At 47.3% G+C, this 23536-nt stretch overlaps 1 protein-coding gene across 1 annotated transcript in view; it reads right to left on the bottom strand.

Moving 5' to 3' along the window:
- The window catches only part of PRIM2 (DNA primase subunit 2), a 761949-nt gene that overhangs the window by 619950 nt on the left and 118463 nt on the right, over positions 1-23536 (bottom strand). Inside the window, exon 5 of the mRNA XM_086925646.1 lies at positions 8777-8897. Within this exon, the coding sequence (XP_086781772.1) occupies positions 8777-8897 (121 nt within the window). The remainder of the gene's footprint in view (positions 1-8776; positions 8898-23536) is intronic.

The raw sequence follows: 23536 nt of genomic DNA, 5'->3' as shown, positions 1-23536 counted from the left end.
CTAGCTCTCCTGTGTGGCAGAGACGGAGACCGGCCCGACGCGACTCTTCCCTTCATGACAGGTGGTTAAACTGCAGGACAAGCCGTAGGAGGGTCTGTGGCTTGAGCGGACTTCCTTTTGAAGGCTCTTGAAGGAGTTTTCCATCTCCTTTTTATACAAGTGAGTGTTGCATGGAGCGGCTGCGGCTTTGGCCGCCATTTCGAGACGAGCGCTGACGGAGCTTTGCTCCTAGCGGTATTCTACTTCTCACTCTCGCCGCAACTCACCCATGCCCAATGCCTTCTCTATTATGAAGCTGCACCCCCATTCCTTTATACTTCTTCGAGGAGCCTTCTTATATGGCAGTTTTTTCTCGCTATAACTTCATCTATGGATTGCCGCCATTTTGACTGCTGATGCTGCTGAAACCTCCGCTCTAACGCGGTAATTTACTTTCGAGTGTGTAGCACTGCTGTATTTTCTCCAATCATTTACACTCCATGCTGCCTCTCTTCCTGAATATGTTTGGTGGATTTCCTCAACTGATTTACACCTCCTTCATCACCTATCTGCTACATAGACTTTTTGCTCACATTGCAACGTGTTTCCAGCCCCTTTTCTCTCAACGACCCAATATCTCCTATTGAGCAGCATTCTACAAAGTGTTTGCATTTTACTTCATGGAACATGCCCTTGACTGACTGCTTATTTACTGCCCATATGCTTATTCATTTAATTGTATCTTTCAAATGCAATGTTAGGATGCGCTATCTTTTCTTTCTGAAGTGGCTTTTCTAACGTTTAAAGGACTGCTCTTTCATGTTATTTATGTTTACTTCGCTGAGTTTTATTGCATTAATGGGATTTACTATTTCCTGCTATTTGCGCATAAACTTCTTTGAACCCATTGCCTCTGTTTTTGAAACATTTCTGTCATATTGTTGATTTCTGACCCATTTTGCTCCTGCTGGATTAACATTTGATATACTATCATGGGTGTCTCTTCGTGCTTTCAGAATATTACGTTTTCACGTTACTATTTTCTTAGAAGGTAGCACTATTATCTACTTTTAGGTGATTTATGCTTTTTTGGCTCCTGGACTTAATTTTTTTTTTAAACACCTGTCTTTTGCATGGGGAGACTATCCAGAGACTTACACAAACCTTGCCCCTCTTCACGCAAATTTTTGTTTCACACAAGCTCTCGCTATCAGTGCTTATCAATGGAGGACCCACCTGACACACCATCATCTAAAGGTTCATCAACATCTTCCACTCCATCAACATCTGGTACCAATATGTCTCCACCCCTAGCCTTAAATTCACACTGAAGCTTATTCCTGCTTCCTCCCTTGTCACCTTTTATGAACTTCCTATTTGGCACAACAAACATAATATAATACACAACAAAACCTTCTTTTGGAAATCTTGGCATTCCCGAGGGATCATATGGGTTCATCAATTGTATCATCAGAATTTACTTATGTCTTTCGCACAAGCGAGTATTGTTTTAGATCTCCCTTTTTCCTTTCACGCTAAATACTCCATTTTACTACAAGCCATTCAATATGCCCATGCAAAATACACCACATCTCCTCCCCACACACCTCCCGCACCTACTGACCTAGTCAATTTACGCACTTTATTACTTCGTAGCTCTAGGGCCTCAACTATTTACAAATTTCCACATGCCCCCAGCTAATCCAAGAGACAAAACTAAGGTAGAGCTGTCTTGGGAAAAAGACCTAGACATTTCCTGGAATGTGGATTTCTGGAATAAAATATGGCTTAAACTTGGAAAATCATCTAGAGCGGCAAACACCACTCAAATTCTCTTTTTCATTTACAATAGACTTTTACTCACTCCATCCACCCTCCACACATTTTGCTCCACCACCCCCCATTTATGCTGGTCTTGCTCATCACCACATGCTGACTTGTTTCACATGTTGTTCTCTTGCAAGTTTTTCGTCCTTTTTTGGATCAGGTTTGGTCGCAAATTAATTCCATCTCTCACACCAAACACTTCTTCTCTTTCCTACATATTTTTCTGGGTAGTTTATCTCCTGTTTGGGAACATACTCACATGAACATTCAGATCATTGATTTATTATTAGCAGTGGCCTTTCAACAAATTACTAAAAATTGGAAAGACTTTGGCAAACTTTCATATCAAGCATGGTGGTATGCTATCTGCTATAATCATAGAGTAGACACTACCTTTGTATATCCACAACACCTAGCATCCAAACGCCTAGATTTATGGGAACCGGTTATCCTCTTCATTGACACTAGTGCCAGACGTCTTTCCTCAGCTCCCCCTATGCAACAAGAAGTATCTAAACCTCTATGACTTCTCTACTTTTGTTCATATATAACTTTCTTTATAATTTTTCATACGTTATATTGTTATAAATTATTATGTATTACTTTCATTTTCATTCACTCCTTTCATATGACTTTTGAGGAACTTATTTTTGCTGCTCCAGTTATTCTTCGAACAGTTTTATATCTTGTGTTTTATTTTCTAATCTAATTGATGTATTATCTCAATCCTCACTGCTTTTGCTGTTTTTATATAATTGCATGTCATGATGTTATTTCTTATTAATAAACATCTTTTTGAACTTAAAAGATGAAAATATGATGGTATTTGAAGAATACATTGAAGATTTTTAGTATGACTCCTCTCGGAATTACATAAAAGCTTCCTTAATAGTTAAAGCTTGGATTTCACCAACCATTCTTGCTGATGTTAAAGCTAGAAGTAAATCAGTCTGCCAAGAAAAGTATTTGAAAGACGCTGAATTCATAGGTTTGAACTGGCTCTTAGTGGACAGTGGCAGCTGATGCTTAACGGGGATGGCGGGGCAGGGGAAGAGGGAGTTAAAACATTTTTTAAAAAACACCCTTAACTGGGTCCTTGGAGCAGGAGGCAGGAAGCTCCCAGACTCGCCTAGCCAATCATGATTCTGCTGTCACCATGACAGCAGTGTTGTAATAGGTGGAACTGGGACCCTCTGCATGTTCTCCACCCAGGCTGTGCATTACAGCCCAGTGGAAAACATCCTAAGTGGCCATGACTGTTTGGCCGGCCAAAGACAGCCATCCAAACCGTCATGCACATTAAGAGAATGCCCGCCACTCCAGCTGTGACTGCTCTGCCCCACCCCAGCTGAGTTAGGGCGGAAAAACAAATTAAAATAACTGTCATTCTCGTTTTCTTTTTCCTTTTCGAACTGCTCACAGAGCAGCGGGGCAACGCTCCTCAGCTTTAGTGGAAGAGCAGCCCCGGTTATTTGAGAGGAACCTGTTTAATTGCCATGACATTAGTTGTCTCTTTACTGGCAACTAAGCTCAGAATAGTCCAGTGAGGAACTCTTTGACCGCTCTACAATACCATAGTGACAACTGATTAGGCAATGTCCTAGAACATGAAATTGGCCCCAGGTGGACTTTGACATTAGTGCGACAGAGACATGTTCCTACCAAATGTAACAAGTACAGAGGAACTTGTTCAGATAAAGAAGAAAGGAGGGTGGAAATTGTTTTTGGGACACTATATACAAACAAGCATTGGAAATGCAATAGGTCTCGCAGCATTAGAGTTAGTGCTTTTAGAATTGTTTATGGGTTTTTTTTGTAAATCTTTAGCATTTTTGTTTCCTGTAGCCAATGCTAAAGAATTACAAATAAAAAAAGCCATAAACAATTCTAAAAGCTCTAACTCAAATGCTCCGAGACCTATTGCACTGTGTGAGGGTGAGGGGTTGAGGGTGAGTGAGGCTGAGGGTGGGTGAGGGTGAGTGAGGGTGGGTGAGGGTGAGTGAGGGTGAGTGAGGGTGAGTGAGGGGTTGAGGGTGAGTGAGAGTGAGGGCGAGTGAGGGCGAGGGTGAGTGAGAGTGAGTGTGAGTTAGGGTGAGGGGTTGAGGGTGGGTGAGGGTGAGGGGTTGAGGGTGAGTGAGGATGAGTGAGGGTGAGTGAGGGGTTGAGGGTGAGTGAGGGTGAGTGAGGGTGAGTGAGGGTGAGTGAGGGTGAGTGAGGGTGAGTGAGGGTGAGTGAGGGTGAGGGGGTGAGTGCCTAGTACCAATATTCCGCCACAGTTTGCCCGAGGCATCGGCAGACGCTGTAGGTAATAATAATAAAATAGCCTGCTTTCGGGTGTTCAGAAAGGGGGGGGGGGGGGGATTTTGCAATCGGGTATAGCAAAGAGATGGCGGGGATGTAAAGGGCTTGACTGGAACTATGCCAATAGTATGCTACACGTTAAACGCGCTGCTGTCAGACGCTGAAGGTAACGAAAATAGGGTGCATTCAGGTGTTTAGGGGGGGTTGTGTAAATAGAGCATAGCAAAGCGGTGGCAGGGAAGGCAAAGATGGATATGTAGAAGAATCCTAGGACTACTGCAAGACAATCACTGGCAAAGCTAAACTGTCTCGGCTGCCAAATGCTCGAGTACAACTCGGAAATCAGTTTTTTTTTTTTAAACACATGCAGTGCCTGAGCGTGTCACCACTGAGGGTGCATGGGGAGGGGGGAGGAGGGAGGAGAAATGCGTCTCGGCCGGAGCAGGGGGCGTAGCAGGGAGAGCGGGCTGTGAAATGCACTTCACACGGCCGGCCGGTCGTGAAACTGAAAGCATGGCCGGCCGGCCGTGAAAGCCTTTGATGCCGCAGGGGGTGGAGCGGCACCAGCTGGGAGAGTAGGGGTGGGGGGAGGGGGGGGTTATTTTACCCAACATAAATCACTATCTGAGTGAATAATGCGTTTAAAAAATGTATAAACATACAACGTAAAATGGTTTAAGCATGGATACCTTTTCTCGAAGTTTACCAAAGCAATGCAAGTGAAAAAGCACAGTCTGAACCGGTGACTCCTCACATACTTTGTAAATAACCCTAGTGTGCTTTTTTAACGTGTCTAACATGCCTGCCACTTCTAGGTACATCTAGCAGTAGCCTTACGTCGCTTTCCGGCGGACATGACCTCTGAAGGAGTGTTCTTCGCTGGAGCCAAACACTTTACTTCCCGTAACCCACAGATCCCTGGGGAAATAATTGTCAGCGACGGAGAATGACGCTGGGCATTCTGCCATATGTCTGCTCTGCTGGTATCTCCCTTGGATCAAGGGTAAAGTGGAGAAAGCAAAGTACTTGGCTCGAAACACCAAGGGCGTCTCTCGCATACAAGGGTGTAGGCATGTCTCAGGACGAACTGACGAAGCATTTAGCATTAGTAATTTTACCAAGCCAATCACTCTCGAATGCACCACAAGTTCAGGCCAGAACCCCTTCACTGCTATGATGTGTAAACAAACCGTGGCTTTTAATGAACACTAAGCCCTTTCCAACTCACCGGCTCCTGGCGCTTTGTCTGGATGTCCACTACATACAGGCAGGTCAAAGTGCCGGCACTTATTTAATTTGGAAGGGAGAGTACTTGCACGTTTCATCACGGATGTAATACGTATAATGTTTAACTACTGTACAGAATTTAACGGCAAACCAGTCACAAAAGGTACAAAACAAAAACCTGCAAAGGTACAAAGCAGGTACCTACAAGAGCGAGAAAGCAGTGAACGTCTGGTAGTCGAGTTAAGACTACCAGCCTGTGTATGCGTCGACGTTTAAGTGCACCGGACGCCAACTTGTGACCACAGTTTCGGGCACCGGCACTCCCCCGTACACAAATTAAGCACTGCCAGTACTCAATAGCAGCCAGGGACAGTAAGAACCTGCAGTTTTATTGTTCAATTTCAATCACTGCGTATGGGTTAAGTAACGGGGTAGTTTTTTTTTTATCGCTGGGTGGTCCTTATACCGGGAAAGTACTCAATCTGCAGTGGGTAATACAGATCAGTAAGTATCAGTCCGTGGGCGACGCGTTGTGTACAGCCCGGCAGTAATATATGCAATGGGCTACACAGCCCAACAATCTCTATTGTTGACTAAATCAACTGGGCTGTAAAGTGTGTACGAAAGAGCAGGGAATATGTACATCAATCAGATACCAACAATCACAAATCTCTGATGCCGAGAAAAGTCTGTGGGTAATAATTGCATAAAGAAGGACATCGAGTATTCCCTTTCTGTAAAATACTCCAAGCACTGTCAGATCTAACTGCTGCTACATTGAGGAGAAGAACCGGTCTGCATCACATCGCCACTATCAAAACTCAAGAATATCTATCTTACGATGTCGTATTTCAGCGGGGGTAACAGTCTGCAGGCATCAAAGAATAACGAGGGGGGTGGGGACGAAGTTTCCCTGTTTTCGTCTTTCGCGTGTTGCAGCAAAGACAGGAAAGGCATCCAAACAGGAAAGGCATTTAACACCAGCGTGTCATGATCTGAAGTCTATAAGGGAGTATGGGTTATGCTGTGGACGGCAGGAAGGGCTGTGCCCGCGGCCAGCCACCGCCGCCTAGTATTCCCTGCCCAGTCTACCTCCTACGCTATGCGTAGAGCGATATCTCGCCTAAAATACTGGGGCAAGACAGGAGGTAATTAAGCTGCTCAGCGCGCTGAAATATGCAGTTTTACCAAGTCCTTCTGTGAATAAGCAGCCCTTTTCCTACATAGCGGCACCCTGGTTTCTCCGCAATATGCAGTAAGAAGGGTCGTTGTGGACGCAGATGTTTCTATAGCAATGCATTTATCAACCGCGGGGTAGAGATATGACCTGTCCGGAGCGGGGGAGAGGGTGTTAAGCAGCAGGGCTGCCTGATAGAGTGGAGAGCGGGCGGGCAGAGAGAGTGAGGGGGCGGAGCGGGGGTGTGGGAGGAGTGCGGGAACAGAGTAGAGTAGGAGGAGGAGTAGGGGAGGAGTAGGGGAGGCACGGCCTAGCGGCCGTGCAATCAAGAAGTGAGGGGGCGGGAGAGTAGGCAAGGCAGGCGGCTGGGGCTTGTGCAAGCGCTTTTAAGCTCAATGCGCATGCGCATTGAGCTTAAAAGTCACGGGCACTGCAAGGAATCGCCACGATTCCTTGCAAGTTGGATAAAGAGTCGATGAGCCCCTATAGTCTCGCTTGCTCGATGCGCATGCGCATCGACAGGCGAGACCTAAAAAACAGGTCAGTTCAACTTGCATGTTGTGTTTGTTGTTTCAGTTCCGGCTCTGGCTAACAACGCTTTGCAGTCTTCTGAAATATTCAAGAGATAAAACTACCTACATTCAGGAGCTAAGCCGATAAATTGAGAGATTTCGGGTTAGGATGAAGAACCTTGCATTTGTTCAGAGTTAGGTTGTTTACTTGTCTGAGCAGAATACAGTGCTGTTTTGATAGGAGCTCTGTGTTTCAAAACGGTCTGGGCCATGTTGGCTCAATGAGGATGAGACAGCACAGCTACCTTTTCATTTGGTTTCAAAAGCCTTGGTATCATGGAAACTGAAGAAAAGCATTGGATTTCACACCATGACCCCTTTCAGTGGCTACCTGCCGGCACATAAGGGACATCTGCTAATTAGATGCATCGCAAACAAGTCCACATTTGGTTCCCAGGCTTTGAAAGATGGAAGTCTGCGGTTGTTGGTCCAGTTCTCATTTGTAACATTCCTTCGATGTTCTGCTGAGAGTGTCAGCTCACTGATTGCTGACTCCAGGTACATGTTCCAGACAAAAATGTTGCCCTCTGTAACAGTGTAAGGCATTATATGCCAGACTACATATATCCTGTGCTTGCTTACGCTTCCTCCAGGTTGACAATGATATAACATGCACTTGTGATGGGCATTCATCTTGGGGCTTTAGATTATTATTGCCTTCCAGCTCATGGTACTCTTTATCTACCTCAGGAGGGTGAAAGGCTTAGTAGACAAGCAAGAATTTGAACCGGTGACCATTGGTCAAACACCGATCCCACCAGTGGATGCATCCGGTCACTGTGCAGTCCTCTCCCAGTGAAGCACAGGACTACTTCTTCCCCCATCCCTGAAGACTGGTCTCTTAGAAATGTTCCCAATGTTCACCGGGGCTGACAACTCTGCTCTGCAAAGAGTAAAAGTGGAGTATTTTAGCCCAGCTATGCAAAACACCAGGGCTATAAAGAATATTGTTCAAGCGACGTGCCAAGATTTGTAGTTCTGCACAACAAATGGAAAATAGCTTCAGCAGCGCAGCCAGTTTGCGCTGGGCTGGCTTACGCAGCTCCCATGGCTGCCTGTCCAGGGCCCACTGCAGCACTATGAAGAGCTGCTATGGACAGTTTCTGCTGGTCGATCACTTTGTTCCTTTGAAGTGGCTGGAAGCAGCTGCAGGTCCTGGACTTCAGGGCATGCATCTGAGGGTCTGACTGACCTGCAGATCTCAGCCATGCAGGTGCTGGTCATGGAGGTCCAGCACCGTACAATGACGTCATGCTGCAAGGTACGACTGACTGACAGACAACTATTTTTGTTCAGCTCAATTAACCTACTTAATCCTTCAGTAGTTCTCGTTGCATCACTAAACTGTGGAAATATTCCGACTTTACTATGGTAATGTATGTAGAAGCAAAAACCGAAGATCCAACTGGGCAGGTAGAGAACACTCTAGAACCTGGCTAGATTTTGTAACCATACCAGACTTGCCAGTCCAACGTAAAACCTCTCCAAGAGGGACAAACATCTAAGCCTCACAAATAGGCGTTCGCTAAATGCACATAGCATGAATTCAAATAACCTGGATAGTAATCAATTATTTACAGCGCTACAAAACAAAATGCACCATTACGCTCTATATAGGCAGGTTTAATCATTTTCAAAAATGTACTAAGGCGGGGTGTAAAATACATTAAATGTTAAAGCTAATTATACTTACAGCATCGTACTTCAATTTATTATACGCGAGAAAATCTTGAATTCCCGCTTTTGTCATCTCGTTGAATCGAAATCTGAAGAGGTCCATTTCTTGCTGAATAAACCACCGCCTGAGATCCTCTCTAAAAGCACAAAAAGTTATTTTCGTACACCTTTGAGCTCATTTTTGATTACAACAGAATGATCAGAAGCTGCATGTTTTCATGTTTTGAGAGGTGAAGCAATAAGACGCAAAGAGTCCTTTAAAGATACATGTTGGAAAGGACGGCGGGCCTTTGTGTTCCTTCCTGCCTGTGCAGGGCAATAATGAGGGGTTGATGGCCACATAATCCAAGTATAAGTAACTGCAGCAGCACTCAAATACTTCAAAACCAGCAGCGAAACATCTCGGCTTGCCAGTTTAGAACAAACTCTGCTCTTGTGAAATGAGAGCCGCCCAAAACTATCTGCACCATTTTTCTGTGTCTGTAATAGAGTGGCGCAGATGGTGTTTTCATAAAGTCAAACATCGGTGCTACAGATCTCGCTCTACTTCTATATCACTATCAAAGGAGAGAGAGAGGACTAGGTAGCTAGTCCGTATCCCCAGGGTTTTATATGTGAAATCAATAAGGACTAGCCTATTTGTGAATTTACATAGACTCAAGACTGTAAGACAGGGTACAAACCCTTTTGTTTGTTCATGAAGCCCTCACCCACCAACCTGGTTGGTGGCATGCTTCATCATCGGGCCCACCCAGTGACTCAGTGTGTCGGGTGTGCTTCGACGACTGAATACAGCGGAGCAGGTATGTTTCTTTGTGTGCAGTGTAGTGACGTGAAGGTAAAAGTTTAAAAGCTATACAGGGATCCCAGTACCCGAGGGTAAATTATATTTTACTAACTGGGTCACTGTTAGCATTAAAAAAGGCTGTTGGATGTTATAAGCGTGTTAATTAGGGTCTCCTACATCCAGGTGTGGTCTACATGTTTCAGCCAGGCCTTTATGTTTAAAACTGGCTTTCCTCAGGACCAAAGTGTGTAGGTGCAGATAACTTAATTTTAAGTGATTGTGTAATTTTGAAAATGTGTAGCACTCGCTAAGGTGCTTTACATGTGTGAGGGGGATTCCCTCTTCGAACATTAGTTGGTTTGTTGCCAAATTAGCCCCATGGAGTAGTCCAGCAGAGGAGTGGACCGAAACTTTCGGTCAGTGTCTGCGTTGAACCTCTTGTTGTCACTTCTTACGAGGCCGCAGAGACAAGAGGTTCAACGAGCTGAGCTCGTCATGAGCACCGATGTGGTTAATGAAACTTCCCAAAATGAACCATATTGATAGAAATGGATTCCACCACTAAAATAGTAGAACAGTTAACATTAGCATGCTCAAATAACATTTTAACTGTAGATATTAAATATGCAGGAAGTAAAAACTCCCATACTTCCTATATTTGCGTCAGCCTGCTTATGCAAATGTATTTTAAAACATAATGCTCGCAGTATCAAGCCTATGGAAAATACATAAAGAAAGTTGCAGTAAGGAATAAAGTAATCTGACTCCCGTGTACAATTAGGTTTCAATTAAATGACGCCCCATACATAGAAAAGTAAAACTACTGTCCCACAGAAAACAATAAATTAAAATAAATAAAGTAGACACCTTAGTCTGAAAACAGGTGAAGAATTGTGCACAGGAACAGAGGGCAGAACCAACTCCTTGTAAAATGACACCGGTATTTAATTGAAATTGAATCATGAACTGCAGCAATAATAGGCATGAAAATACGTTTAAGTACTTACAAGGCAAGATTTAGAAAAGACCAGAAAACAGGACTCAAACTTAAACTGCCAACAAGCATTAGAAATGCAATAGGTCTCGCAGCATTAGAGTTAGTGCTTTTAGAATTGTTTATGGGTTTTTTTGTAAATCTTTAGCATGAGGTTGAGGGTGAGTGAGGGTGAGTGAGGGTGAGGGGTTGAGGGTGAGTGAGGGTGAGGCTGAGGGGTTGAGGGTGAGTGAGGGTGAGTGAGGGGTTGAGGGTGAGGGGTTGAGGGTGAGTGAGGGTGAGGGGTTGAGGGTGGGTGAGGGGTTGAGGGTGGGTGAGGGTGAGGGGTTGAGGGTGAGTGAGGGTGAGGGTGAGTGAGGGTGAGTGAGGGTGAGGGTGAGTGAGGGTGAGTGAGGGTGAGTGAGGGTGAGGGTGAGTGAGTGTGGGTGAGTGTGGGTGAGTGTGGGTGAGTGTGGGTGAGTGTGGGTGAGGGATTGAGGGTGAGGGGTTGAGGGTGAGGGGTTGAGGGTGAGGGGTTGAGGGTGAGGGGTTGAGGGTGAGTGAGGGTGAGTGAGGGTGAGGGGTTGAGGGTGAGTGAGGGTGAGGGAGGGTGAGGGGTTGAGGGTGAGGGGTTGAGGGTGAGTGGGGGTGAGTGAGGGTGAGGGGTTGAGGGTGAGTGAGGGTGAAGGTGAGTGAGGGTGAGGGTGAGTGAGGGTGGGTGAGTGAGAGTGAGGGTGAGTGAGAGTGAGGGTGAGTGAGAGTGAGGGTGAGTGAGAGTGAGGGTGAGTGAGGGTGAGGGTGAGTGAGAGTGAGGGTGAGTGAGAGTGAGTGAGAGTGAGGGTGAGTGAGAGTGAGGGTGAGTGAGGGTGAGTGAGAGTGAGGGTGAGTGAGAGTGAGGGTGAGTGAGAGTGAGGGTGAGTGAGGGTGAGTGAGGGTGAGGGTGAGTGAGGGTGAGTGAGAGTGAGTGAGAGTGAGAGTAATGCTTAAAAAAACAGGCTTATACCCCGGAACAAATGGGGTGCTTAGTGCGAACACTCCAGCCCTGGCCAGGTCGCTGTGACAGAGGCCCCCTGTCTACCGGTAGCACAATTGTGTATCCCTCCAGGCGCCCGAAAGAAAGAGGCAGGGTCCTGGAACACTAACTAAATCAAGTTCACAATCTCATGGTCTAGGCCCCTCTCTTAGTAGCAGGGGCGGCTTGTAAGGAGAGCCTCGCTCTGTGTGTGTGTGTGGGGAGGGGGCACGGGGGGCAGGAGCTACGTCACCCAACCAGTTAGCTTCGGCTGGGTGCTGTTAACTACACCACATCCAACAACATTCAGCTGAGAGACTCCATTATTGTGTTTCATCTCGGCTCAGTGGCTCTCGGGGTGCTGGGGGAGGGGCGCGAAGACGGGTCGCGGGAGGGGTGGGGGCACTGCACACGCTTTGTAGACTTGAAAGCTGTCGGCTGTTTTGTTCTCTGCGCCAGCTCCGCACACAGTTTAAGGCGCGCGGGGCTTCCATGACAACACCCAACGATACCTTTTATACAACTCCACATACGTGGAGCCCCCTCCCCCGCCCCTTTGTTGTGAGCATCCATTGAACCCAGCTAGCTTCTGCAGGCCGGCGCGAGCGGGGTGGGGTGTAGACCCCCCCTAGCACCGAGCAGGAAACAGGGCCGGCCCTCACCGCACAACTGGGCCTCACAATACAGCGCTACACGAGGGTTTCACAGAGCTGCGGGAAGGATTTCCACCTTTGTGCATTGCGAGGTCTGGTGGGCGAGTGGTTTCAAACTTAAGGCCTAGAAACACGAGCAGCAATAACTCGTCAGAACAGCATTTATTTTAATGAACTCATAAAGTAACAAGACGATGTGGCGACGCGCAACAGCCAGCAAGGAAGAGTAAAGCGGAGACCAGAGGGCTCAGGCTGCACATAGGCGCCTCTGCACACAATTCATCGAAAACCCGTTGCCACTACTGTGGGCAAGGCGGGGCCACTACAACCTTTTACTAGGACAGGACAGGCTTACTACAACCGTTATAAGGGAATAGTTACAGTCACTAAAGGATGCCGAGACATGCGCGATCACTCGCTCCGGAAACTGAGCAGCCTTGGGTAAAGCAGATGCAGTGGTGGTCGAGGAGCGGGAGACGCCAGATGCTGCACGCTTTCGGGGTGCTGTGAATGACCTTTGACAATGTTGTTTTCTTTTCATATTTTTCAGCTGGGATTTGGCACCTGGTAAACATTGTACAGACAGGTAGAGTAAACGAAGCCCGAGGCTACCCAAAGGAGGTCACGGATAAGCTTGCTGCATTTCCAACGGCGCTTTGGCTTGGTTCCTCTGCGCCTTTCTACAAAAATGCGACACGGCGGGAGGGGGCGGGCAGGGGAGGGGGCGGAGAGGGGAGAGGTGCGACACGGCAGGAAGACGGAAGGAAGAGAGGGGAGGGGGAGGAGAAATGCGACACGGCGGGAGGGGGCGGAGGGGTAAACAAAGACGGACGTGCACGCGCACGCGCTTTTAAGGTCAATGCGCATGCGCATAAGCTCAATGCGCATGCGCATTGACCTTAAAAGTCACGGGCACTGCAAGGAATCGCCACGATTCCTTGCAGTGTGGATAAAGAGTAGATAACTCGCAATAGTCTCGCTTGCTCGATGCGCATGCGCATCGACAGGCGAGACCTAAAAATGAGGGAATGAATATAGCGTGCGCATCGCTGATTAACGAAATGCTGGACTTAAGTATTCATTTAGAGTGCGCGTCGCTGAGATGAGATGCGCTGGGCTTAATTAAACAATTATCCAACGAGCGCGCTGCCGAAATAGATAAATATCCGATGCCATCTAAATAAAATGACGATCGTATGTGTCGATGACTTCGATAACTCTGGGCTGCTCATAAAATAACATCCAGTAGGTGGCAGCAAACAACCACTTGTTTTCGCTGTGTCCTTTCTCTGGTTATGTCTCTCTGATGCAGATCAGGTAGGTATTTCTTATTACGGTTCTGATCTTCTTCCCTTGTTCTGGCTCTCTCAAGGCTGAAGGAAAGCAGCAAAGCATCAAGGCAGATCCAACAGAATTTTCCCGGATATATATATATAAAGGAGTATAGGTCGGGCAGGCAAGAGGCTCTGCGAGCAGGTAAAAATTGCAGTAGTCCCGGGCGCTCTTCCGCACTGAACAGGTAGAGCCCACAATGACAAGTAGAAGCAGGCAGGAAGAAGCGTGACGCTGTGAACAGGCAGGGACTGGCATACTTAAGTTGTATGCAGGCAGTAACTGGCACATCCAGAGTTGAGGGCGACAGGTGGAAGGTCACTGGTGGGGCTTGGTCGGGGTGCCAGTAAGCTTGAGTTGCTTTTGAAAAATTCTTTTAACTTGCTTGTAGATCTTGATCTTGAAGTTTTTTCAGGTTTCTTGAAGAGTAGGTTCAATCCAATCGTCGCCAAATGTAATAAGTATTGATGTAGGCGAAGAATGATGATTTAGTAGGTTTATTAGATCTTCAATACAGGATTACAGAAGGATCAGGTCTTAAGTACTGGAACATAGAAAGCCCCACCAGAAGCAGCTCCCTTGCTGCTCGGCCCAATCTCTCAACTGACATCCATCCACCAGGCATCCTCCACATTCTATCATTACATCACACATACCAACATTCCACTATTCATCCACACTGGCTGAGCAGCAAGACAGGTAAGCGAGGAAGATACATAGCAACTAAACCAAGATACCACAAGGCAACTTCTGCTCAGGCCCCCTGCCCCGCTCAGTATGCCTACATTAATGGGAGGCCCAGTGAGAGAAAAGGAGTGACACCTATGCCGTTGATAAATGGGAGGTAATGAGCTCCCATCTCCCTCCAGAAAGACCACTCAGACACCCACTGAGACGCTGGCGGTATTCGAACAACAGAGACACTGCCAAAATCGGTCCCCAGGCTGCTCATAAAAGCAGCCCACAGCTTGGACTTGAACCCCAGCCCCTCGGGCATTGCCGGAGTCTGAGTGCTCCTGTTACCAATCCGACGCTGGGCATAGCACACTACCCACTGCTTGTCAAGGTGAAGTATAATCTTTCGCTCGCTTAGCAAGGGGTGCCTCTCTCTGCCCAAGGGTGCTGGAAAATACAGTCTGAAAAAGCTAAACCCACCCCTGTCTGCAAATATATAAATACTTTGATAGCCGTTAAGACGCCCACAGAGGCATGCTGGTAAATGTAGATTTACAAAGCCCAGACTGACCGGAAACAGACATTTCGCACAATCCATTTCCTGGGACAGCCCCGGGTCCAGAGGTGCTGCTTACCCCTCCATGGCTGCCGTACCCCTCCATGGGCTGAGAACGTCTGTCTGTCTCTCCTTGCCTCCCTCCCTCCTGGATTCCTCTGCTCTCTCTCTGAGTCCAGTGGTTCCTGCTGCGGTCAGTGCCTACACTCTCAAGGCGCTGCCGATGCCCTCCATGGGCTCTGCCTCAAGGCGCTGCCCTCCGTCCCCACAGCACTGCCCTTCGTGTGAGAGGCAAGCATGGCCAATCAAATGCAAGAACGAATCGAGCGCTGCATTCAAGAAACGAGTGCTCCATGCAGTACGCATAGTTGTATCGTGCAACAATGAGTTTTATAACAAATACACAAAACTGAACGTGTTCTGTGCAACTTACTAGAGAGATACGTGGGTTTTAATGGATATTAAACAAAACAAAGCATTGTGTAGTCAGGCAGGTGCTGCTTGTGCGGTCTCTGCCTCCCGCCATGAATTAGGAACGCCACTGTTTCGTTGCGCATACGTACGATGCAAGGCATCACGCGCATGCAACACAAAGAGTGCAAATTAACCAACCAATCACTACGCAAACAAGCATTGAAAATGCAATAGGACTCGGATTTACTCGAGCCCTATTGCATTTTAAATGGAAGTGCCAGCACAAAAGAAGACACAAACGAGCGGGGGTGGAGGGGTGGTTGTGATACAAGAAGTTACAGACTGTGGGAGGGAACGGGGAGAGACAGGGAAACCAAACGTTTTTATAAGTAAAGGAGCTTATAGCCTCGGAAGTGCAAAAATGACATCATGGCAGTTAAGAGGCGGGACAAGACGCCAAAAACGCAGAATTTTTGATTGTAGCCAATCAAAGTTATGGCCGGAAAGTGGGCGGAGCTTCACCCGCTACACTGTATACAGTATCTCTCATCGAGACAGCGCATGCACTGCCTAGGCGAGACCTAAAAATACATCTGTGCGTACACAAGCGCGTGTCTACTTAAGTTAATCAGGATGCATGTTTGTGTGCCTGTGTCTGTATGTGCGGGCGGGTGTAATACGTTTTTTTGTCCATGTCCCATCCGTGACATGCTGGTGATGGAACAACCGTGTTATTCCCTGGCAAAATGCAGGCGCTGGCATCATGATGGTAATTCCTGGCAAAATGCAGCCTTGGCACAACAGTGGCAATCTCAAAAAAACAGGAGCCTAGGGGGAAACAGAGACAGGCCGCCCCCCACTCAAATATCTCTCATACAACAATGGCCTGCTCCTGAGCAGCTCAACGGTTAAAAAGGAAGAATTTACTCTTGTGGTAGAGAGAATATCTAGCTTCTATCCACAGTATTACACATCGTTGTAATTTTCAGTCTGGCAATATTGCCAAGATGTGTGTATGTATATCAGTGTCACCACCACGCTACATATATGTCCTCCCTTCCATACGTGAAAAAAGGGGAGGGGAGGTTGACAGTGCCTCACGGAAGCAACACCAAGGAGAGGATTGTATCAGACTGGTACTCGCCTGATTCCTCACTTCTCATCATCGGCTACTGTCAACCTTAAGGAAATGGGAGAAAACAAACATATTGAAAGTGCATATAGGTCAAACAACCGTGAGGTGTTGTGAGTGCTGAGGACCCAGTGTGATATTTCCGTGCCCAATTAAGTGAAAAAACCAAAATACCACTATAAAAAGAGTAAGACTAACTGGCAACTCTTGACTTTATTCTGTGCTGTTAGCTCACTCTGATTAAAAGTCAACCGACATGTTTCATCACTTTGTCTTACAGTGATTTCTTCAGGGTTTGTTGGTGGGTCAGCGTTTAGCATGCACCTTTCAAAGTCTTCCCTTATTGTACCTGTAGTGGGTGGTGGGACACAACAGACAAACACACACAAATGTTAAAAATGTTAAAAAGTCTCAGCAAGCAGCACCGTGCTCGGTGCTCACTGGCACATGACAAATTTCTGCTATATAGATTTACCAGGTGGCCTTCTGTGTTGAGCCTACCCGGCCCCCGTGGAAGACTGCGTCACGAGTATCGTTCCCTGTCTATGTACTGGGACGCTTTGAACCGCCAAACAGTCGGTATCTGTGGCAAAAGATGAAGGCGAGAAAGTTTAGTTGTAGTGCACCTCGCTTCGCTTATGCCCGTTAGATCACGGGCGGACGTGATTCAATCCGGTCCCTCTTTCCCTTTAGTTCCAGCCCCTGCTCCCTCTGTCCTTTAACAGCCTGGTTACAAAACTCCTTACCGCGCAAGTGTGCTGGTGTGGTCTCGGCTCACCCCTCGTGTGCTGTAGCGGTGCCGGCCGGCTGTTTACAAAGCCCGATTCCGGGTCACGTGGACCAGCGTGACGTACTACGTCACGTTAAACAGCGGGCGCCATCTTTGAACGGGCAAGTATCTCGAAGGGTGCGCTATTGTCGCCCCTGTGGGATACACTTTGCTTGATTTATCTAGTTGGATAATTTAGCGGAAACCAGCCCTAGGGACTCGTGGAACGCAAAACGTCTTTGCATTTTTTTAAAAGCCAGATAGTAAAAACTTGCTGGTGTTGTTAGCCTCTCAGCAGGACATACCGCCACGTTAATACAGCGGTTGCCATCTTAGAGTGGGACTCTAATATCCATTAGGTCCCAATCATTATGAAAAAGTGGGATATGACACGATGATTTTATAGGGATCCCACATCAAGGGCTTTTGTGATTGTTTGACATACAGGTACATGCTCCTGTTATCACCGTACCACAGTATTTATTATGTAGTAAAGATTGGTTTGACAGCAGGTGGTGTGAAAATACTACATAGGGTCCCCTATGGGTGCTACACCTTACAATATTCATACTCGATGGGGGGCCACTAGTCTCAGTGTTATGCTGTTTGTTCCTATGTAGATTCATCAGGGTGGCACTCTAGGTCATTGAGACCTTGTTCCACTCAATAATATCATTGAGGCCTTGGTCAGCTGTTAACTCTTCATAGATCCATCGTGCCTCTTTCTTTAATAGTCTACTGTTTATATTGTGTGTGTCACCTTGCACTCTCTCTAACACAGTCCAGCGGAGGTCTCTGGGTTTGTGTTTCAGGCTGTTGAAATGTTGTACCAGTTTGGTTGAGAGTTTTGCTGTCTTTAGGGTGCTGAGATGTTCCTGAATTCTCACCTTGATTTTTCTGGTGGTAAGCCCTATATAGTGCAATCCACATGGACAGGTTAGTCTGTATATCACGTTACACGTGTTACAGTTACTGAAGCTGTTTAAATGCCATGTGCTTCCATTCGTCCTGGTGATGGAGTTTGTTTTCACAGTAAGAGGACAGATGGTACACTCTCCGCATGGATAGTGGCCAGATGGAAGATTAGAGTGGGGCAGCTTAACTTGTGGTCTTGTATGGACCAGCCGGTCCTTTAAACTGGAAGATCGCTTGAAGGCGAATCTGGGTGGTGGCATTCGCATAGAGTTGGTGCTAAGGATATGCCAGTGTTTTCTCATTATTTGGCGGATTTTGGTGGAGTGGGGTCCAAAAGTAGTGATAACTGGAATGCAGTCTTCGGTCACCTTCGGTTGTCGCTCGAGTAGAGCTTCTCTTGGTGTATTCAGTGCTCGTTTCTTGGCCTGTTTTATCGTTTTGCACGGGTATGCTCTGGCGATAAGTTTATCAGCCAGTTCCTCTGATTGTTCCATGTAGCTGTTGGTAGTTGTGCAATTTCTCCGGTACCTCATGAATTGTCCCACAGGAAGGTTGTCTCGCAAAGCCCTGGGGTGGAATGATTTATAATGTAACAACGAGTTTTTGTCTGTGGGTTTTTGATGTACAGACGTTGCCAATTTGTTGTCTATGGCACTGATATCCAGGTCCAGATAGGTGGCTTTGTATCGGTCTATATTCCAGGTGAACCTGAGACATCTATCCATCTATCCAGCCATGTTAGAAAGCAATCCAATGTCTCAGGAGTTCCTCTCCAGATGCACAGAATGTCATCTATGTATCTCTTCCAGAGGACAATGTTCCCCTGGAAGAGATTGGTAGCGTGATAGATGTGATTGGCTTCAAATTGGCCGACATAGATACATGCCAGGCTGGGGGCAAAAGTAGCCCCCATTGAAGTCCCTGAGGTCTGCAGGAACAGTTGGTCTTTGTGTGCAAAGAAGTTGCGGGTCAAAGCTAATTCGATGCACTGCAGAACTAGAGTCTGTGCTGTGTCATAAAACCATTCTAGCTCCCCCAGGGAGCGGGCTGCTGCCACCAGCGTCGCCTCCTGGGGTATGCTAGTGTAGAGTGACTCAATATCAATTGTCACCAATAGATTTTCCTCAGGATTGTATGTGACCGTTTGGAGATGTCTCAGGATGTCTGTGGTGTCTTGCACATATGAGGGTTGTGTAATAACACACTCACGCAAGAAAAAATCCGCAAACTGGGAGAGCGGCTCAAGTACAGAATTTATACCTGAGACTATTGGCCTTCCAGGTGGTGGCCGTTGTGGCTTGTGAATTTTAGGCACAATATAGAATGCTGGTATTCTAGGGGATGGATTGATCAAGAAATCAGCCTCTTTTACTGTGATCCATTTCTTTTCTCGAGCAGCCGCCACCATAGTCTGTATAGTCGTTTGTAGGTCAGGTGTAGGGTCTCTAGCCAGAGGTTGGTAATGTTCCCTGACTCCTAGGAGTCTATTGCACTCGGCCTCATAGTCGGAGGTATTCATTACCACCACTGCCCCGCCCTTATCGGCCGGTTTAATGGTGATAAGATCATTGCTTTGCAGTGATTTAACTGCCAACCAATCAGTTTTTGACATGTTGCTTGGTTTGTTGGGGTATTGTTGTTTCTCCAAGTCCGCAATGTCCTGCAGGACTTTCTGCTCAAAAACTGTCACTTCGGGGCCCACTTGCTGATTCAAAGGTGGCAATGCCTGCTACATTATGGCCCTGGCACAATGGAAGTAATTCCTATGAACGTGCTTTCATGTCACAACGGGTGCAATGGCTGGGAAAATGACAATTTCTTGCAACTTGCTGCCCCTACAGAATAGCAATTCTTTGCAATACTGTAGCCCTGGCACTAATAGTGGTACAAGGCTTGTAACCCCTGGCAACATACTGGCCTTTGCACAGTGGTGTTAATGCCCGACATCACGCTGGCTCTGGTACAATGGTGGCAATTCACATTAAAATGTAAGCAATGGCACAATTATGGCAATCTCTGGAAGCATGGCCATGCCACAATGGTGGTAGTCTCTAGCATACTGTGGGCAGCCATGGTAGGATGGTGCGAGGGCACAAAGGTGAAACATAGTTAAGACATTAAGATTCAGGCAGCCACAGAGAAGAGAAACTACAAGTGAACATGAGTAACAGGTATGCGAATATACATACTTTAATAACCTCTCCAAAAGTTAAGATAATGTCCAGGCATTCAACAAGGAAACAACCTTAAATTGGTGTGTGTTTTTTTTTTAAATACTCAAATTTTATTTGCATGAATAATTACAAACATTACAAAATGAACATCATTGCGAGCAATACACTGTCGTAAAAATGGGCAATGCTGCTAAAACCTCCAAGGAGGGCTACCTCGAATACAACAAATAAAAGACTAATTAGCCACCACCCCCCCCCCCAGTTCCAAGCACACAGACCGGTTGCAATGGTTAAAAAAAACACTTTACCATAAAAACATACCTCACTACCACGGGCTGTGAAATTACAGCCCATCCCATGAAATGTCATTTGATTAACCTTCAATACCGGATTTAAAGAGTTTACAAACAATTGTATATCCTTTCACACTCAGCAGGACATTAGAGCTTGATCTAGCGATTTAACAATTACAAATATATGAGAAGAGATTTTTCCACAGAAACAACATTTGCTGTTCATATAACAAATGATCCTGTATGTAAAATGAAAAAAATGAAACTAAAATATAGCCTGAATAAGATGGGTCTAAAGATTTGCATGTTGTGTTGCCTAAAGCAAATGCAGTCACAAGAATGTCTTAGACCAACCAAATCAATTCAGTAGTAGCATGTCTTGTAAAATCCTTCCTATTTGTCTTATGATGCCATCTTGACAGACGTGTTCCCCTTGAGCTCCCGCCAATCTGAATTAAATTCTACAAAATCCTGTGGCATTGGATGCAGAAAAAAGCTGTCTTAGAACAAAAATCATTAAACGCACATTACTCTGGTGGATCCCAGCATTGTGAGCTGGGCATAAGTCCTAAAAAAATTTTAAAAAAAGAAGTGGGGGGGGGAAGCGGTTGTGAGAAGTTGGCCCGATATGCAACGTTCACTATTCTAGCGACCGCTATGTATCGTTCCAACGACCCTTATGGTGTTTGGTTGTAAGTCAACCTATAGACCAGCTATCCTAGTAGCGTGGATACGAGCAGTCTATGGCTAAAGACTCGAGAGGGCGCGTTAAGCCAGCTGTTTACCACACATGTACCCCTTGAACACCCAGTGAAAGGACACCACACAAGTGTTATGAAAATAAACAGGATATTTATTAAGATTCACAACAGCCCTGGACTCTTTATGAGGACAGGGTACTAAGCACAAACCAAATCTCTTAGGAAAATACTTCAAGTGCACAATTAAAACAAGTGTCCGAGGACACGGAAAGTTTAAGGTCTCGGGCGGACCCGATAAGGCAAGTCGGAAGCGAGGGACTCGGGACCCTAGAGTAAAGAGGCTATGCAGGCACCGAAATGCCGAGTTACCTAGCCACGAGGGCTGCGGCTGCACAAGTCTTACAGGCGTCGGGGTCTTCGCTGACGAGCCAGGAGCCAGAAGAAAAGGAGTTGCTGGCCGGCGACCAGTGATGAATAGTTCGTAGAGATCCAAGCCTGGATCAGAGATTGTTGATACCTGAAAGCAGAGGGGACCAAGTTCGTACTACTAGCCAGTAGTCAGAGGGTACCAGGATGGCACCGGTTGGCCATCACCTCGACCAGGTGAGTGGGCGACGCTAGGCTCTGCAGTCTCACGGACCAGGAGGCGTTGTCGGCGACCACGGCGGAGGTGCGAGCTGTCCCACGAAGGATGATGCTATCGGCGTCGCTGGGCCCAGGATGGGGCAACAAGCCTTGGCAGATCTCAGGGCCACGTGGTGGGCCTAAGATGGCGTCTTGAGTGGACCAGGAGGGTCCGGGGTGCTTCTCGCAAAGATGGAAGCAAGGGCCAGTCTGGAGCAACCAGACCAGCAGTGTTGATTGTCGGATGTTGTCACAGAAGGGCACAAGCCAGCGGCTAGTGACCAGACAACGTGCTGAGCAGCGAGCAGAAGGGCCCCACGCAGATCGTGGAGATGCTGGGAGACTGCACTTCGGTGCTGGAGCGGCTCAGGGTCGGGGCTTCTCGGACCCCAGAGCACTCACCAGGGAATCGCTTCGATGGTCGTGCTGGTTAAGAGCGTGCAGGTTCTGATGATGGCCGGTCCCTCGAGGTCTCGTCGCACCCACAGATCACAGCTGAGCTGATGACGCGGGTAGAGGTCAGAGGTGCCAGGGAAGCCGGTTCTCGTCGAGCTGGGCCGTCGGATCCTTGAGGAAGGACTTGCAGCAAACCGCAGAGTTCTTAGATGGTGCCCGCTGATGCAGGGTGACTTAGTCACAAGGGAGAAATCTTGAGAAGAGTCTTGAGTGTCCTTTCGTAGAAAGTAGTTCTTGATTCAAAGATGATCTAATTTGGAAGGGTCCCCGCTCCGGCCTTTATTCTAAAGAAAGGGGTGGGTACATGACTAGGTCCTGCCCCAAGGGTGGGACCAGGAAGGGAGGTAGTTACACCCCTCTCCCCTGCCGGACTTTCCCCAGGCCAGGGCTGGTGCCCCTGGAACTGGTTCTGACCGGCAGATGCGTAGTGAGCACCGGGGTGCCACTCCGCAGTCACCTTCTCGCAAAAGCCCTACCTACCCAGAATACACAAACCCTGTCTGGGACGGTGCGAACACCGCCCTCGACAGGAAACCCTTTGTCCAAGCTCTCCTCGCTGGAAGGACTCCCAGCAGCAGGAGGTCAGACTCGTGTCTGTGGTGGCAGCATCCATTTTGTGGAGCTGAGGCTTTAGTTAACTTTAACCGGGGTTCACAGTTACGTACATGTCGTGTCCCTCTAGAAGGGCGGAATGCTAACCTCGTCGCCAGAGTTGGTAAGAGGGCAGCATCCCGATTCGTATGACACCTTACTCGACATGTCTTGATAACGCGACACCGAAGTTACCGATGTGGTACGCGTTATCATGGAACAGCCATTGGGTCTTGATTCCGCAAGCTGCAACCGGGCTCGGCTCGGGCCAGAACCTAGTTCACACGAGCCCATGCACTCTGCCTTCAGGATTGTCAAGGCCTGCCATAGGAGTGACTGATAGGAACTCGAGTGTCCATTGTATGGTTAGATATAGGGCTACTATATCTAAAGCAAAGTGTGATTACACGACTTCGCCCCAGCTGTCATGCAGCCAGTTGTGTCAAATTTAGGAGGCCAGCCAGGGGTGGCATAATACATGCTGCAGCCCCTGACGGCCCTGGGTACACCTATGCCCTGAGTTACAGGGTCTGATAAGGTGGCCCAGTACCAATTGGTAAATGCACCTAGGGTACATATTGTAATTTAGAAAGAACAGCCAGGCTGTGGGTCTGATTAGCAGGCCCACAGCCAGAGAAAGTCGTAAACCAGTGAAACAAAAGCAAAAAATCTGGGTGATCATAGGATTGCAGACCCTACTCTCCTACAGCGGTCACCGG

The sequence above is a fragment of the Lissotriton vulgaris genome, chromosome 6 (assembly GCF_964263255.1).
Source record: "Lissotriton vulgaris chromosome 6, aLisVul1.2, whole genome shotgun sequence".
In the NCBI taxonomy this organism is placed as follows: Eukaryota; Metazoa; Chordata; class Amphibia; order Caudata; family Salamandridae; genus Lissotriton; species Lissotriton vulgaris.
The sequence above is the reverse complement of the archived record's forward strand: the minus strand, read 5'-3'. Positions and strand labels throughout refer to the sequence as shown.